Source organism: Schistocerca piceifrons, chromosome 4, assembly GCF_021461385.2.
Source record: "Schistocerca piceifrons isolate TAMUIC-IGC-003096 chromosome 4, iqSchPice1.1, whole genome shotgun sequence".
Lineage (NCBI taxonomy): Eukaryota > Metazoa > Arthropoda > Insecta > Orthoptera > Acrididae > Schistocerca > Schistocerca piceifrons.
The window spans coordinates 787,840,423-787,860,054 of record NC_060141.1 but is presented as its reverse complement, the minus strand read 5'-3'; the positions used below and the strand labels follow the sequence as shown (position 1 = coordinate 787,860,054).

Here is a 19,632-nt window from a genome sequence, read left to right as displayed (position 1 = left end):
CATTTTAATACTGTGTGTTAGCAGCACGACAATCACAGCACAACAGTGCAGAGGCTGTGACTATACACAATTTTTGAAATAAAAACTACATAACTAAATCGTGATTAAGAAAAACGTTAATGGCTGCTAATACATCTGAATATCTTAAGGTTTCATTTAATGTAACTTAGTAGGTCCTACTTATGTATTAGATATATTATTACTACCAAGAGTGCAACACCAGTGCACAGTCGTGGACAAAACGAGCGTGACCCCTCGCCTTTTCCTGATGCTGTTCCGCACAGCTTCAAAGTCTGCTACACAGCATAACAGGCAAGGCGACGAAGTGCTATCAACATACGAGTACTATGCACAGGCGTGAAATTGACAATTTATCCGAACTTTGTCAGACTGTTTTCAATCATGTGTAAGACTATATTAATGCTGATTATTGTGTTAAACACAACACGTGAATATAAGATATAAATGAAAAAAGAAACGCTAATTAGTATGAACTGTACTAATAAAAATGAATTTCAGCTTATCGAGGTAACGTAATTGTTTTTGTAAGACAAAATACCCAAGATCGTTACGAATTAGCAAAATATTATGCGCATTCGGCTGCGACACGGTCTGTGTCAATGTTAAGACCAGCCATAGTGGATTACCTTTCCTGACCTACCATGAAAGTGTGCAAATTTAGCAATGCGGGGAGATTCATAACGAAATTCAGTTAAAAATCATTCAGCGCCACACGTAAGTCAATTCAATTGTTGTCAGAAGCGGAAAAAGTAGGTGGTAACAAGTATGAAATTCTACAAGATCTTCATATTTACATCCACAGGACGCCGATAGAGAATAAAGGTAGCAATAAAACGAATTGGGGGCGCGCGAATTTTTTAAAATTGCTTTGCTGATAGTTACCTGCTTCCATCGAGATTAGAGCCGAAAACAAACCAGACCTCCCTTGCAGTAGCAAACACATTTCACTACTCTAGCAGACAACCCAGGCAATCAGCCCTGTATTATTACCCCAGACATGAATAGGTCGGCAATTCGCAATGAAAATGGCAAAATGATCTGCACTTTCTGTTGCATAGAGCTTTTTGGAGTCAAAAACGTACTTGTTACTGCCTACTTTTTCCGCTTCTGTCAGCAGTTGAACTGACTTACGTGTGGCACTGAGTGATTTTTAACTGAATTTTGTTATGAGTCTTCACGCATTGCCAAATTTTGCACACTTTCATGGTAGGTCAGCAACAGTAATCCAGTATGACTGGTCTGAACGTTGACACAGACCGTTTCGCGGCCGAATGCCCATGATAATTTGTTAATTCGTAACTATTTGGGGTACTTTGTCTTACTAAAACAGTTATCTTACCTCTATAAGCTGAAATTCATTTTTATTAGTACAGTTCATACTAATTAAAGTTTCTTCTTTCATTTATTTTTTTATATTTGCGTGTTGTGTTTAACACAATAATCAGCATTAATATAGTCTTATACATGATGAAAACAGTCTGACAAAGTTCGGATAGTTTGTCAATATCACGCCTGTGCATAGTATGTTGGTAGCACTTCGTCGCCTTGCCTGTTATGCTGTGTAGAGGACTTTGAAGCTGTGCGGATCAGCATAAGGAAAAGGCGAGGGGTCTCGCTCGTTTTGTCCACGACTGTACGTGTGCCACGGCTTCTGACCAAACATCGCGTTTGTGTTTGTTTACATCAGGTTTATTCTTATGATGAACGGAGTATATACATGGGAATCTCGCTTTAACGTCCTGAGCAAGGTCGCAGCGGTGGGAAGGGCGGAAGGGGGGTGGTGGAGAGGGGGGCCACGTTTACAGTTGCCTTCCTCGCTACAATTGTGAAGTGTCAAGAGCGTATCTGTCTCTTGCGGATGATGGTGATGACTGATGAGTACTTGCAGAAAGCGCACAAAATAAATTATACCGTACCCACACAGGCTTTGTAATTGAAGAGGGGACAACTGCAGTGATAAGAGTTCCGCTGCGAGCGGCCAACCGGCGGCAGGAGAGTCAAAATTCAACAGCATAGACTTACTCACTGGCAAGCCTCTAAGCTAGAGCTACCGAGTCTGCAAGCGATCGTATTTTCAGTTTACCTCAGTAAGACCAATGATTCGACAAGTCAGTGGCCTCTGAGAATGAAACCCAGCTCATGAAGCACTGAGATGGTCTCTTCTAATGCAAACTCTACAGCAGAGAGAAGACTAGAACGATCACCCCTGCGCAACACAGGAGTGGATTTACCTAGCGCCGAGAACGAAATTGTTCAATCGGCTCTGAGCACTATGGGACTTAACTTCTGAGGTCAATAGTCCTCTAGAACTTAGAACTACTTAAACCTAACTAACCTAAGGACATCACACACATTCATGCCCGAGGCAGGATTCGAACCTGTGACCGTAGCGGTCGCGCGGTTCCAGACTGTAGCGCCTAGAAACGCTCGGCCACACGGCCGGCGCCGAGAACGAGACTGCGCTTCTGTGTACATGCCAAATTAATTTATCCGGGCTTTGGAACGTTTTGTTGTGTTTGAGGACGAATGGAAGGGATAGTTTGGAACCTGGTGTCGGTATGTACAGGGTGGCGATTATTGAAGTATATGAAATAAAATCGTCATAGCTTCTGAACGGTTTGCATTAGGAGGTTCAAACTGGACGTTTGGTCGCGGGACATGATGGGAATTAATAAGCGCTGTGTCATTTGGTTTAGCGACGAAGCCCGCTTTCATTTGGATGATTCATCAATAAGCAAAATTAGCGCATGTGCGGGACTGACAATCCGCATTTCGCGATCGAGAAGTCTTTTAACCCTCAAAGGGTGACTGTGTGGTATCCAATGTCCAATCACGGAATAATCGGAGCGATATTCCGTGATGGCGTGGTGACTACCAAACGATCCGTGAAGGTTTTGGAAGATGATTTCATCTCTTTTATCCAAAGTGACCCTGAGTTCGACAAGATGTGGTTCATGCAAGACGGAGCTCGACCCCATCGAAGTTAGAGAGCGTCTGATATCCTGGAGGAGCACTTTGGGAACCGCATTCTGGCTCCGAGGTACCCACAGGCGACTGTCATGGGCCTTGACTGGCCGCCATATTCTCCGGATCTGGACACATGCCACTCTTTTTTGTGGGGCCGTATTAAAGACAAGGTGCACAGCAATAACCCCAAAACCATTGCTGAGCTCAAAACAGCCTTTGAGGAGGTCATCATCGGTGTTCCGACACATCAGCGGGTCATGCAGAATTTCGCTATTCATCTGCTCCACATTATCGCCAATGATGGATGGTGTATCGAACATTTCATAACTTAAATCCGCATATCTATAAGGATATTTAAATCTTGAATAAAGTGTGCACATGCCGTAATTTGTAACTAATTTACATTTTTTTCATGTAGTTCAGTAATTGTCACGCTGCAACCTACAACTCTCAGATAACAGCAAGGGTTGTGTCGATCTTAACGTCCCCAGTCGACGGACGGATCGCCGCCAACAATGCGGAGAGATTTTCAGCTTGACTCTGACATATGATCAGGAACTGTAAGCCAACCAACCCTCCTACATTTTCAGGCCAAAAACCAGTGATGTCAACAGCTGGAATTCGAACGAGCTACATCTGAGTCGAGCACCACAGCGCAACTGCGTGTTAGGGACTCGGCTGCAGAGAAGTATTTCGTTAAGAAGGATAAAAATTAACAATCATACCTGGTAGCGCACTCAGAGCCTAATGTTTGGGGAAACATTTGGAGCAACAAAAATTTACTCCTCAGTACGCAGGTTAGATCCACGAGATATGACGTAGTGAGACAAATACGTAGTACCAAGCGACGAGAAGCTCAGCAAAATTGTCTTACTTCCGAAACCTTTCTGCACACACTGCAACATCTTAGATTCATTAGTCTATATTTTAGTCAGTATGAAAGGTAATTCGGTAATGGACTGTGAAGAAGATGACCCTTATCAATAAAACTGAATTTAGCTACACTACCGTCCAAGAGATACTTCAACTCGCATGATACTTATTTCCAGTGTCATAATGCGTACTCTTCGCGGGCAGGACATTTTATCACTAACTACAGGAATTTCACACTGCGAAACTTCGGAATTTTCATAACGAAGGGCCACAAAAATCCTTAGAAAAATATCTGCATTTCCTGCTCATAGCCTTATAAGATGACGAACTTCATTTATTGGGGCTCTGATAATAGTGTCCAGTCAAATTGCAGATATACCTTGCAAAAGGTGGGGTAGAAGAGTTTATTTTTTCAACTCGTTCATGTGGTTGGAAATATTAGAAAACCGAGTTTTGCCAACAAAATCTCGCTTGGGAAAACTTTCTGCAGTCAAAAAACGTGGAAAATTTCGGCCTTTTTCCGTTTTTCCAAAATATCTCAGTTTCATTTGCTCCTATGGCTTTAACGTCTATTTACTTTTTTAAAGAGCACTAAATTCTCTACAAATTCGATTCTTGCCATTTTTTCTACTCCCAATATCTAAGGCACTACAGCGCCTCAAAAAATACCAATTTTTCAAATTTTGAGCATAGTGGCAAGATACCTTATTTTTGAACACTATTCTTTTAGTTTCTGTTTGTGTAGTATAAATACATTATACATCATGTTATATGTTGGAATTTACCATCTCACTTTCAAGTATTCAATTTCTCTGTATGCAACATGAGGATTGCTGGGCACCCAACTATTGTGATTCTTACATCACTACCTGAAGTTCACTATGGGCCACCTCAGCCTTGGTATTTGTAAAACTATAAATATAAAAATACATCATTAAGAGACGTAGACACACACACGCACACACACACACACACTCACACACACACACACACACACACACACACACACACACACACACACACACAAAATAAATTGCCTCAGGAAACTGAACTATTATTAGCTGCAATATGCAACCTAATTAGGTAGGTAATTATTCTTGTGTATAACAGCCACACAGTTGACATTAAAAATAAGTAGCTTTATTACAATTAAAATGCATTGTCAGTTACTAAAAAGTGTTGACAGTTCTGGGTGTGTAATACTTGTAATATCGCACATTAGCCCACTTGAGACAGATATGAGCATCACTTCCAACGTTTTGATGGACCAGGTTCCTCAGTGTCACCAGAAATACCTTGAGTTACGGATTCGGGGTCTGTACCTAGAGTTGATCCCGGATTGACCTCTTCTTTAAACAGCGAGTCAGCGTCAACAAGTTCGTTGATTTCGTCAGCGGTTTCCTCAACACCCTCCATCACATCTTCTTCACTGTCTTCATATAAAAATTTTGGCACGTTTTCACAGTTGACCCCAACACATTTCTTGCAAATTGAAGAACATTCCAAAACCGCTTTTCTGCATGAGCACGCTCCGCCACAGTTCAGCTTGCATGAGCATGAAACAATGTGAAGAAGTGCTTCAGGTGCTGGATCTTGGCTCATTATAACGGGTATTGGACCGCGGTCACTGTGATTCCAGCCCCATTTCTCAGGATGTTTCAAGCTTCCCATCCAACTTTGGACTTGTTGGTAAGTCCGCAACGAATGATGTTGTGTAGCAGCTAGTGTAGGTGGCAACCGTGCAAGATTCAGTTTGCTTTTTGTGGCAGGACTTGGCGAATAGCTGGTACCGCAAATGGTCTAGTGTGTGGGAACTGCTGACACCTCCACTATACAATGCGATAGTAACCTGTTCTGTTGTTGTTATTATTTCTTCACGGGTAGCATGTGGTTTATTGAACGTGCAAAGCGCTGAGGTTAGGTGTTCATTTTTCGCAACAACATTGCAGCACTTAATTTTTCCTTGACCAAAAAAAGCGGATGTTGTATCACATCCGCTAGAGGCGTGAGTGAACAGAATATATTCACTGTAAAACTTTTAAGATGCAGGGGAAAACCACTTGTCTTCTGCATTTCCTCTTCCTGGCTTTAAGAAAAATAAGTTTTCAATGCCTTGCCCCAAACCGGTCATGAGCACAAGCAGGTCAACATCTTCTCCTACAATGACAACACTTCCAAAATCTTTCGTTCTTGAAATGACACATGTTACAATCATAACGTCAGCATCTTCTTGTGCCTGGTGCACTTCAACGCTACACTCCAGAAATTCATTTTTAAGAAGTGTGATCAAACGCATCTTGTTTCATTCGTTGCACAAGAACTTGTCCTGAGGGACTTGGTTCACCATCTCTGATTCAACCACAACGTCAACCGAAGAATGTTTTTTGGACCTAGGAATCCTCTCAGCATTCTTTGTGCTACATTTGTCTCCCTCACATTGATGCCCATCAAATACAATAGCAAATTGAGATACAAATTGACGTTGCAGGTAAGAAACATAGCATTGGGCTTTTGACTTGAAGCAAACATTTCGAGCCCAAGGCACTTTGTGGATAAGGTACCCTCCATCAAAATTTCGTTTGGCATATGGCAGTCTTACCTGCTTGGTTAAAAAGTCATCAGAATTTCCTTTTGCACATAAGAAGCATTTCTCTTTGAACTAGAACTGACCTTTCTCCTGCGACCGACGTAGCACGCCTGTTGGTTCCTGAGGATGTCGAAGGCTAGCTGCTATCATTCTCTCATTAATGTACTTCTTGTAGCATGCTTCATGCACTATCACTTCACTGAGCGTTTTCAAAACACGGGTGTGAGCAGACTCCCTGCGTTTAGCACTACAATCGATAAGTGTGCTCAGTCCTTTCTTTTTCACATTGCATCCACCACTCACCACAGTTTTTTCGCAAATGAAACACAAATTCCTGTCAGACATACTCATTTTCAGCACCACAACATATACTGAATGGAGGCGACTCCAAACTGCAGGACCCTTATTGTTGTGTGCTAATAGCTGTCAGCGCGCTGTGAACAATCGCTAGAGATAATTGCCTTCCGCCCGCCAAAGAATAAATACGCTTTTGTCCGCTAAAGAACAATTCCTACATACTTTTCCTTATAACTGATCATTAACGTCAGTCAACTGTAGAAAATGTACGGCACGTGCATGCAATCGTATTACATATTGTAACACAAATAAACTTCACGCAATCCGACGTGAATGTGTTCGTAGTTACCGAATATGATGCTGTTTGTCCTGGCCCAGCAGCAGAGTGAGATGGTAAATTCCAATGAATAACATGATAAGTAATATGTTTATACCACACAGATAGAAACTGAAATAACAGTGTTCAAAAATTAGGTAATTTGCCACTTTGCTCGAAATTTGAAAAATTGGTATTTTTTTACGCATTGTAGCGCCTTAGATATTGGGAGTAGAAAAATATTGTATAAATCAAATTTGTAGAGAATTTTGTGCTCTTTAAAAAGGAAAATAGACGTCAAAGCAATAGGAGCAAATCAAACTGAGATATTTTGAAAAAACTGAAAAAAGTCCGAAATTTTCGAAGTTTTTTGGCTGCAGAAAGTTTTCCCAAGAGAAATTTTGTTGGCAAAACTTGGTTTTCTAACCTTTCCAACAATATGAACGAGTTAAAAACATAAAATCTTCTACCCCACCTTTTGCAAGGTACAGGCTTTTTTTCTGACAGTTTCACTGGACTATAAAAAAATGTACGCAGATGGACTTCAGTAAGCAATACGCTTGAAGTACCAGTTTCGTTTTCAAAGAGGAAGAGAAGTTTTGCAACGGAAGTTTTCAAAATGTACAGATCTCATTCTGGAAGAATAAAGCTTTGGTACAGTAATTAAGTAAGGTCACATTTCTTATACTGTAGATCCCTTGCATTTCTTCATAGTTGGAAAGAAGAGAACTTTTATTTTGATTTATTTAATTACGTTTCAGTGGTAATCATGCGAATTTTTTTTCTCTTTAGGATTAAATTGTATTGGGGAAATGAAGTGATAATATTAAGGAAAACAGGAAATTTAGTTTCCACTTCCTGTCAGGAACAAATTTTCAGTTTTTAGTACATATTCACCGCTAAATATCAGTTTTCATGCCTGTGACTATGCACTCATATGAAAAAAACGTGACAAATTTCCGTTCATGAATAAATAAACAAATGCACATAATGAATGTGCATCCAGAGAAAGCCTGTGGCCTCTTGCAAGCCAAGTGAGCAGCGAGTGGTGTTTGCTGCGTGTGCACTTGTAATATTCCTAATTTTGACTTGTGTGTGTTATTTACTATCCTGATATGTAAAACCAGATGTAATACTTGCGTGTATTTTTGTATTCTCTGAATTGGTTTACAAAACATACTGCCATGCAAAGCCAACTGTAATATTCTTATACTATACTGTTAATAATAAGCAATGTAACAAACAGAAATACAGTTATCTATCCGGACAGCAAAACCACAAAAACAAGTGTAATAACAGTGTGTGTTAACCTAAGGAATAAGCATCAGAGTTTAACTCGTTTCTTCAAACAAGTCATTAGTTCAGAGGTGTGGCAAATAACAGTAGTTAGACCACTATTCTGCATCGATAACAATATGTGTAGTTGGTGGTACACTATTATTTGCCAGTCTAATTAGGCATACATAATGAAGCTGAGTAGGTCAGCAGAAAATATTGCATCTCCCTACTTACCTAACAGACTTCACTTTAGATTTAGATAAAAGATGGTTCAGCAGTACAAGAAAAGTTTAGCCGCTGGAAACAAAACTACAGCACCCAATTGCTTAATCAAACAGACTGATTTCATGAAAACAAAAGTAGATTTGGACAGGGGGGGGGGGGGTTCTACTTCAACATACTTCAACATATTTGGTACTCAACATTTCATTGATTCACTATAATCTGTTTAACGTTACTATTTATCACCATTAATCATCAACTTAGTGTTTAGTTTCATTAATACGTATGTGGCATAACCTTACGTAATCATTTTAACACGGAAAATAATAGCGATGTAAATTATGAAATTCTCAGTTATTCCATTCATCAATTATCTCACTGATTAATCACTGATATGTCAACAACATATTAAATATTTAACAGTCTTGGCTGAATACAGGTCACTCGGAATTATCATTTACCAGGTTAGGATCCTGCTTGGTTTATGAGCGGGATAAATTATCAGGTGGACACAATTGTTAATTTGGATGATGGTTATTATTCTTAAAGCATATTTCAACTTCCTGGCACGCACTATAATACACAGCCCAAATGTCGTACCCTGTAAGCTGCGATCAGCGACGGTGGCGTTGGTGGCAACAACTGCATTAATATCAGAACGGCCAAGAGCAGTTATCCATGTCGAACCTATTTCCTCTTCATATCGGTGATCCATCTCATAATCAACAGTCCGTTTTTCTCCCCATACCAGGCCGTGATAAACTGCAGTTTCCAAACGAGGCAAGATGCAACAATATGGCGCAGTCCACACTATGCTGGCGCTGTACGTGCTGCCTCTAAGATCACTGGCCACCGACTGACTTTGTTCGCGCCTGCCAAAGCGCGCCAGTCGTTTCCGCTCCCACCTTTTCCTACGATTACACAGCTTTCCGTTCCTGACGGAACTACTCCATCTTTTATACTATACATATCTCATACAGCCCTAAGTGAGTGCCAGTAACTATTACACACATAATTACATTATAGCACCTTTTTACATTTAATAATTATAACAAATAGATATATTTACAATATTTAACAGTAAATATTACACCCTTTTTCTTAATATGTACACTCATTTTAATCTTATCAAAGAGTTTCAGTATCGATTTCGCTTCAAACAAAATGTCTCTATTTCTGCTTTAACAGTTTCAATAAAGTATTTACAAAAAATTTTTAAAAATATGAGCAATAATGTCACACACTCAGGCAAGAACCTGGAGCTGGGCCTGAAGCAGGAGGGCGTGCTGAAGTTCGTGCGCGAGCTGGACGGCAACGAGGAGCAGGAGGAGGTGCTGGAGCAGTACCTGCGCGACGCCAGCATGTATGCGCGAGGTGAGTGCACGGCGGCGACGACCAGCCTCTCACTGCCGCCTCCTGCCACATCAGAACTGTGCGCCAGCAGGGACTCTGACCCAGAAGCTCGCCTCTCATACCAGCTCAGCTGTACAGGCACGTGCTTAAACTGCTTAGTTGGCGAGAGCATTGCTTGTGAAACGCAAGATCTGGTGTTCGAGACCCAGTCCCCCACACAGTTTTGATCTGCTTGGATCTTTCAAAACAGAGCACAGCCTGTTGCAGAGTGAAATATTCATTCAATCACTCCTCGTTCTTTTCCATGACCTCTGTAGCAGCTACATCGAGTATTTTCAACTAATAATTCACTTCTTACTGCATAACATTTTAACATGTTTACTGATACTGTAAAACCCGATTATCCTTAAATTCCGAAGCTCTCAAAAATAATTGTGGGCAGGCCATTTCTTAAAGATCTTCCGTTTAAATTTCAATTGGCCACAAAGTTAAGTGGATAACGCGAAATTACCGCCCTCGGCATACTCCTTAAAGCCCTGACTGGAACAATATTTATTTCTATATGATTTACTGTCCGCAGCTCTTGGTCTTGCGGTAGCGTTCTCGCTTCCCGCGCACGGGGTCCCGGGTTCGATTCCCGGCGGGGTCAGGGATTTTTCCTGCCTCGAGATGACTGGGTGTAGTTGTGTCGTCTTCATCGTCATCATTCATTCACGATAAGGTCGGAGGAAGGCAATGGCAAACCACCTCCGCTAGGACCTTGCCTCGTGCAGCGGTGCGGGTCTCCCGCATCGTCCCCTACGCTCCTCGGAGTATGGGACCTCATCATCACCATCATATGATTAACTGTGATTGAAAGTATTTCCCTGAACACTGGTTGATTGCATCTAACTTACTACAGTGAAGGTACCAAACAGAAATACTGATTAATTAAACACTTAAATCTATTCAGAAACACATCTACTAAACAACATATAAATTCCGCTATAAAAACAGTGACAACTGTGTTTCTAAATTTAAATATGAGTTTAAGTTGATAGCGGTGTTACTTGCCCATCTATGAATTTACTATAGGCCCACTTGAGAATTCACACTCTAGTGATGTACAACTGCAATCTTATGTGTGCCTCATAGCTGACTGGTCAGCCCAGCAGGGTGTCATGGGAGGGGTCTGCGTTCGATTCCTGGCTGGGTCAGACACTTTCTCCGCTAGGGGAATGGGTGTTGTGTTGTCTTAATCATCATATGATTCTCATCAACACGCACATCGCCACAGCGGCGTCAGCTAAAAGGACTTGCACCAGGTGACCAGTCTCCCTAACAGGAGGTCCTGGACACACGATATTTCACTTCATTTGCAATCTATATATCCTGCAAATTCCGGGCGGAAAGACTGACTGGAACCTGATGACGGTCCCCAGACATCACACATTCAGTACAAGTGCGATGAACCGGAGACCGTCGATCTTCCTGGATTCGAAAAGCGTGAAATCTAGCTGAGCTACTCTACCAGACCTGCGAGAGATCCTCATTCAAAAGATGACGAAGTTGCGTCAAGCTACACGTTGGACAAGCGCGAGGCCCTTCGTGAAGACGAAGTTGTCACCACCGTGTTGCAACTCGAAGATGTTGAAGGCTCAGCCAAAGTGTAACGCCAACTCGATCCACCCTCCATTGCTTCTGTTCCTGGTTCAATCCGGACACCTCCTCCACCGAATTGCAAGCTGGTGTGGACACCTCTGCGATCGAACCGGAAGCTAATGTTGACACTCCCGTGACTAAACCATTGTGACATTCACTTACGGCCTCCAAATTCCTTCCCACCAGACGTTGCTAGTTGCCAGTTGCAAAACTAAGTAGCACTGCCGCCACTATAGTGCTCCTCGTTCAGATGCTAATTACAGCATTAACATCGCCCCTACTACAAAAAAATCGACTTCAGCATTACGCTTTTGAAGTCACAAGCTATAACGCCAACTGCGCGTTTGGCCTTGCGATTGAGGACTTGAGAAATAAAAGAAATGAAAGAAAATAGCTGCGCCGGCCAGAGTGGCCGAGCGGTTCTGGGCGCTACAGTCTGGAACCGCGCGACCGCTACAGTCGCAGGTTAGAATCCTGCCTCGCGCATGGATGTGTGTGTTAGTTAGGTTTAAGTAGTTCTAAGTTCTAGGGGACTGACGACCACAGATGTTAAGTCCCATAGTGCTCAGAACCATTTTTGAAAATAGCTGCTATGAGGCAAGACTTTGATACTCTTAGCCCTCGCTTCCTACAAGCGGCGGATGTTTATGGTCAAAGGAGGTCCTCAAAACACGGCGCTGCACTACTCATCCGAAAGACACCAGGCTGTGCGGCAGGACGCTGGGGACGGCCGTTCCGGTCTCCGCTCAGAGAGCCCGTCACCCGATCGGTCCCATTTCTGCAGTCTGTTCCTCGCTCGCCCGACCCATATCTAGCCCAGTGTACATTCACATGCGTTCTGCAGACTTCCACAAACCAGAGAGACCATCATCATGTCAGTAAAGGAAAGAAATGGAAAGCAGAGAGGGCACCCTACTGCCAGACACAGCGATTCCATCTCATCAGTAGCTCTCATTCTGACTCACCCTGTTGTCAGTTACTGAATCGTAATATCACATTCGAGTTTTGAGTTAAGTGGCATGCAGAATTGTCTACCGTGTTACATAACACCGCTAATCTATTTAAAATATTGTTCTGAAGGCACCCTCTTGAGCTAGGTAGTGGTGCAGCTACAAGCAAAATTTTGTCTCCAACACCTCGATTAGTTTGTTCAGCCTTTGGCGTGCCTCAAGGTCAGTCCATATTATCAAACGTCAAGAGACACCGCAATCCTTAGTGCGTCATCTGATTATTAGTACCACACTGACTCCACCAGATTCAAATCCAAGGAGAATACCCTAACCTCATTACTTAGTGCTGGATTATGAGCAGAAGGCAAATCCTTAGACATGATGCTATCTTAACCAATAAGGACAAATGATCCAGCAAACAAATAAAGAACAAATCTAAACTCACAGGTCATAATTAATATTACATTCAACAGCATATTCTTAAAACTTACTCTGCCTGACATTTAAGTTCTGTCGTAGAACATTCAGATTACGAGGTAACTGACTTAAGGTCATTGGTATTTGTCTAAGGTTAGGTTAGTGTTGTTTTAACGTCCCGTCGACAACGAGGTCATTAGAGACGGAGCGCAAGCTCGAGTTAGGGAAGGATGGGGAAGGAAATCGGCCGTGCCCTTTCAAAGGAACCATCCCGGCATTTGCCTGAAACGATTTAGGGAAATCACGGAAAACCTAAATCAGGATGGCTGGAGACGGATTTGTCTAAGAATGTGTAGTATATAAAGTGTAATTCCTGGACTGACATTGAGAACATCCATAATGAAAGTTTGTACATTTGCATCCTCATATGATATTGAATTACTCTTGGTGCTGACCAAACACGAAACAACGAAATCCAAAACTGAGCATGTGGGCTTTAGGCGTTTTAAACATTGAACATTATTAATAAATTATCAGAGAAATTTCCTATGACTACCCATGTTTCAGGAATAGTTACATAATTCTATGAGTATTGAATGTACTCCATCCTAACTGTAGTGTACACTTAATATCTACACAACAACATCGACATAACCAAGGGTCTTTTGGTCGCGCTCTTATGACCTAACATGTCAAATTTGCCACATTCAACACAAGACATTAACAAAATATACATGAGACATGGAATTCATAACACAACAAGGTCAATGAACAAAATACTCATTTACAAATAGTCAATTAAGAATGAGCCTGATCTACCTTTTAGAAAAAATATTTGTTAAATGTTACATTCGTGCTGGTTCTCTGACATATGTGTCTCTTGGGGGTCACTTAATGCACAAAGAACTCGGGAAGGGTACGCAGAATAGTCTGACACAATTGTCTCATGAAACTCTGCAGTAAGGGCATGTCGCTACACTGGGGCAGGCAAGGCACAGGCCAACAGATGGGCCACCTTCTCATCCTTGATAGTTCAGAGAGGGTTGACTATTGCGCCTTGACATATTCATGCTCGACTGATCGTGGCTAGCCCTCAACATCGTAGTTTCTGGAACACAGGCGTGTGATCCAGAACAGCAGTCATCAGTGTACGAAAGTGTGTGCGGATGCAGCTGGTACTGGTTACTGATATCGTTTCAACTGTGCTCTGATGGTGATTACTATAATCGCCTGGGCAAAACAGCAATTTTATGGGCTAGTTGTCCGACAACTCTCTACACAGACATTATGGTTTAATGAAAATAAGGTAAGCCAACCTGTATTATCAGTACTGTTAGCTGTGGCAGGTAGCGCTCATTGATGTCTTGTCGTCAGTTAACTTAGACGGACAGAATTTGCATCTGGCATATTTGCTTTTGGTTGCCACCCATGGGGCTTGGTGTTGATGGACTTCCTGTTTGTGTTCTTCTAACAATGGCAGTTGACTTTTCACTTCGTGGTAGCATTTTTCTAGCTTCAGTGTAAAGAGTAACTAGGAGTCTTCCCAGTTCGTTGCGAAATAGTCTTCTTTTGTAGAGTTTCTTTCTACCCTGGATTATTTCTCTCCACAGCACAAATGCATTGAAGGTAGAAGTATCAATAATATTGTGTGAGATGATTGTTGGCAGCAATCTGTTATCGTCTTGAATGTGTAGGTGTATCTGATGCTTATTTCCTCACTGTTCTGCATTATGCTCAACAGGACAAGCTGTTCATTCTTCCTCGGAGCATTAGATACGGCAATGATAAATTTCGTAAAAGACAACTTTGACATGTGAACATCTTCTGCACTTGATATGTAATTAGGGAGTTCAAGCTTACTTTTCCTAACCACTCCCCACCCCCAGCATTGTAAGGTGTCTTTTGAGAAGTCCTATGCCTAATGCATATGATGTTAAGAAATTGTCACATGTGACATTTTGTCCTTTTAGCTCGTATGTCAAATCAATGACAATTCTTGATTTTTCTCAGGTGCTTGTCGAGATGGTTTTTCTGTACAAATTTCTGCCTTAAAAACGTCAGAAGTACCACTATCACAATATGTCCATGTCCTTACCCCATATTTCGAAGGTTTACTTGGTGTATAGTGTTTGGATGGACAACATCCTCGGAAAGCCATCAGTTGGTCATCAACGGTTACATTGTCAGTATTTCTACCCACTTATCCCACAGAATTCTCTTAGGTGCAAATTTGTCATTTGCTCTTCGTGCTCTTCGATCAGACTTGTCACTTAAAAGTAACACACGTGAGATGCAGCAGAACCGATTCAGCGACATTTCGGGTGGAAAAACGGCTCAGTCTGTTTCTGGTCCCCACAGACTCTTTGATGATTCATCATATGATTTATACACATCAGCCAGTAATAACAAGCCACTATAGGATTCAAGTGTAATTTCCTCTAATGCTTCCCAGCTATCCCCATAAACTCTTCGACCCTCAAAATTAGTCATTTCCACCAAAATATTCTGAATATTATCGTTCATCACAACTCGAAAAAATTTTATATGCCATACTTTGGCGATAGTGTATCTTCTCGGGCCAGGAGTCCGTTTTTATAGTGTTTGCACTAGATGCTCTTCGAGTTTGCTTAAAAGGTTCTAAGTTCCATGTGATTTCTATGTCTTTAGACAGAACAGGTTGAAAAGCTTGCACATTGTCATTTTGGGTATCGGCATGTGAAATGTCTTCTGAGTCGGATGAAGAATGAATGTTGTCATCGCTGGTGTGATTTTCTTCTTCAGAAATAATCCCCAAGCAGTCAGATGGATTTGTTAATGCTTAAAATTGCTAATCGGGAAGAGCTCGTTTTGTCATTATAGCCACAAAGAAATTACTATGATAGATACGGGAATTACGTCTGCACACAACAGTTGATAAAATGCAGCTGTTAGCGATAATGTGCTGTAATAATCTGAACGCAATCAACATCTTGCATTGTTACATAATCATCACACATTTCAATAATAAGAAACCAGATATTTACGTCGTCATAAAAACCCGTTATAGATAAACGGCAGGCATGTAGAAATAAAGCTTGGCTATGATATTTGTACATCCTGTGAATTTTTAAGCCCCCTCGGTCATACTAATACGAGGAACAAAAGTGTAAGAAATTAGATTTTACTAAGGGGGAGACAAGCAATTTTCTTTTACATTTGAGCTTTAAAGTATTTAGAATGATTGGAGAAACAAAATCATCAAGTTTAGAGCAATACACTTTAAATATTAAAGGTTATAGAAGAACAAATTCCTTTTCGGGTCGTATTGACTCCAAGGACCCCGCACTCGTACTAAACCTCCAGAAATGTCTCAGTTTAGCCTGTGAGTCCGTAGATGGTGGTATAAGGGGCGTACAGAATAACTGGCCACCGTTTCTCACCCGACTTTTGCGATAGTTAAGCCAGACCGTCCTTGAACTGACTTAGTGAGCTGCCGCGTGGGAACTCTTCCTACGTGTTATGTGGAGATGCTCTCTTAGTTTCCTGTCCTCTTGGGGAGTCGTTGCAGTGCCGTCGGATTCTGAAAAGTCCGTCACTACTGTCTATTCTTTAAGTAAAGAAGCGGGAAGATGTTTTTCTTTGCAAATAATTGTTTCACAGGATGCCATTATGGTACATTTATTTAAGAAACACTGTGCAATGAACTTGATCACACCGATTTAAGCTCACTATTAACGGTTCAGTAGCATGGTATACCGCATGACTAGATCGAAACCCATCCAATCGACGACTGTCTACTATGGCTCACAGTCTGTAACCTGAGCGTACAATCGGTATAATTCATATAAGATTGTACATCTTTGGTTATGCAAAAATTATTCATTTATTTATTAATATCAACGTTTCCTGGCATTGTAAAATTACTGAAAGGTATTATTTATGAGCCATAGACTACTCCTAATGTCTGAGTGTCAAAAGGCAACATTCGCTAGCAGATATTTATTAATAACAATTATTTGATTCTCTCCAGAATTAATGTACTTTCCCTACGTATCTCTTTGCTGACGTCACGAGTGATTTCGTCATCGGCACCTCATCCCGCTGTCTCTGAAAGCGCCAGATGGCCAACCGCCTCTGTTAGCCATCGTGGGAACCTACCTCTCTCTCCTTACTTCGTACGTACCGCAGCACTGATAAATTCTCTTCACGTATGTGAAAAAGCAAAACTGGAAATGAAGTGAAATGCACTCTTCTCTGCAAATAAGGGGTACCTTACAACCCTAAAATAACAGCAAGATTCAAGAAAATCTTTCGCGGTGGGATGGACTCGAAATCAGTGAATATACACTGAAAGAAACGATTTTTTTTGTCAAAATCGATTAGTACAGAGTGTTTCAAAATGACTATACGGGTTTTAACGCTTTATAACATTTATTGAATTAAAAATATGGCATTTCAGTCTTTAATCGCTATTTTTAATTTCAATGACCGGTTTCAGGCTAGCTGTCCATCTTCAGACCATATATTGCTGTTACAGAGTAACTTGTCAGTACAGAACAATCGGTTCGCTGTCATAATAGTTATGATATATGATATATATCCCACGTGTTGTGTCTTTTGCCTGCATTAATAGGCATAAAGTGCCTATGTCTTTCATAGATCGTACTGCTGGATTTGCACTCGGTTTGTATTTAGATATGTAGATGGGTTTTATTTTGTGTTGTTTTAATGTGTTCTGCCATTGCATTGATTTGTATTGTGGGCCATTATCCGAAATTATTCGTTTCACTCAACCTACTTGTCTGAGAAAATCTTGTCTAAATGCTTTACTTATAGTATGACCTTTGCCCATTTTAATGGTGTAAAGGTAACATATTTAGAAGTAAGTTCCAAAACCACAAATATGAAAATATATCCATTTTTCGTGCGTGGGAGGCGGCCCATCAAATCCGTTGCAGCTATTTGTTTTCGACTATTTGTGCCTTTCAGAACAATTATTCGTTAGCAAAATTTTTCAACAACATATTTTTCTGACCTAGTTAGGCATGGGGTCGACCTTCAATCATGGTATTTTATAATCCTGGCCATTCTCTAACATTCTCCATGGTGTCTGTCTGTTCTATGAGACTATCGATGATATAATCAAATACTTAAAGATTTCAGCGTCAGCTCCATGGCACTCCCTGTAGAAGAATCTTAATACTAACTAAATTTAGTGGGAGAGGTTCAAGGCTTTCCTATTTTTAGTTAGCTGGTAAAATAACGGCGAAAAAGCAGTTAAGTTTACCATTGGAATTTTTGTTCTACTCACAAAACATTGTTTATAAATTGCGCTATTGATGAAAGGAAATATTTTAATATAGGATGATAAAAACCAACTACACTCAACAAAAATGTGAACGAATATCCCCTGAAGGGGTTTCCAAGTTCTATAATGGATCGAAGGATGACCTATGCCATATAACATCTATAATCTAGTTTTAAATTGAGTTTCATAAAAGAGAAAACTATCAAAAATGGTCTACAGTGACCCTCAATTATCTTTAATTATTTATTTAACTTGTCGTAAACTACAGTGGCTGATGTGGCTTCTCAATAATTATATAACAGAAAACCACGAAGTTTAATTGACGATCGACACTAGTATTACGTAAAAAGGGGATGTAACAGATGAGACTTCTGCAGTTCTGAGTGTAACAACTCTCTCGAACTTCTCCTTACTACTGTTTACCTAAGTTGGTTTAAGAAAAAGGTATCTGGCTGTGTTTTCAACTGACCAATCTTGGTCTCAATGTTAACCTTAAGCTCCGCCTGCAAAAATTCTGTCTATACAATGAGAAACGTTATACTTTTCATGGTGGGGCAATGTTTTTAATGCTTGCTACATAACAGAGACGCATATAGTCTCACGTTAAAACTTGCAACTTGTGTGGCCCTTTTAGTGTTATCGTAATATCTATACTGTTCTTCTGGAGGGCTCTATCTTTTAACGTGGGCTGGGAGGTGGACCTCCCAGCGATCGGCTGGCGATGTGGGTGTCCTTTATCATAGGGCCTTCTAGCCTACACGGCTCTGCTCTCGGCTTCTGTTCTCGTTTCTCCCCTCAGAACTGCGTCTGTTTCACAGTGGGAAGGTATGACATGCATCTAGGCGTTCTTGTGTTAGTCTGTGGAATTGCATTTGCTCACTCGTTGATCGTATTACTTTGGTTAATTTAATGTCAGGATTTATTTGGAGCTATGTGACATACTGCCGGATTTGCTATCATGTCAGGATTTTCATGGAAGGTGTTGGATTTGCCTGACACATTAGAAAACACCTCAGTGTTTCTGTACTCTTAAAGTAGCTTTGCATTGTGTGTTGCTACTTTATGTGAAGATGTTGTTACACTAAGTAATGCTAGTCTGCTGATGTATACTCAGCGGTGTGTAACTATATCTGTCTTGAGGTTTAGCCATTCACGAGTCAAATATCAAACATTAATAACATTATCATGACAGTCGTGCAAATGCAGTGGTCAGATTTGATTGAAGTACTCCCTGATAAGTGTTACTCAGCACACAATATATACTAAGCACTGCATAATTAGTACTAACTTAACAGTGGAAGTTATTAAGGGGTGCAATATAGACAAGGGGGTGTGCTCTAAATGGTAGAGAAGACATTTGATGAATCTTTAGAAGCAATTTTCGACGAGAAACAGTCTCTCTCCCTCTGCGCTGAGAATTCGG

At 41.0% G+C, this 19,632-nt stretch overlaps 1 protein-coding gene across 1 annotated transcript in view; it reads left to right on the top strand.

Moving 5' to 3' along the window:
* The window catches only part of LOC124795490 (atrial natriuretic peptide receptor 1-like), a 693,719-nt gene that overhangs the window by 523,727 nt on the left and 150,360 nt on the right, over positions 1-19,632 (top strand). The window contains exon 5 of the mRNA XM_047259536.1: positions 9,810-9,935. Within this exon, the coding sequence (XP_047115492.1) occupies positions 9,810-9,935 (126 nt within the window). The remainder of the gene's footprint in view (positions 1-9,809; positions 9,936-19,632) is intronic.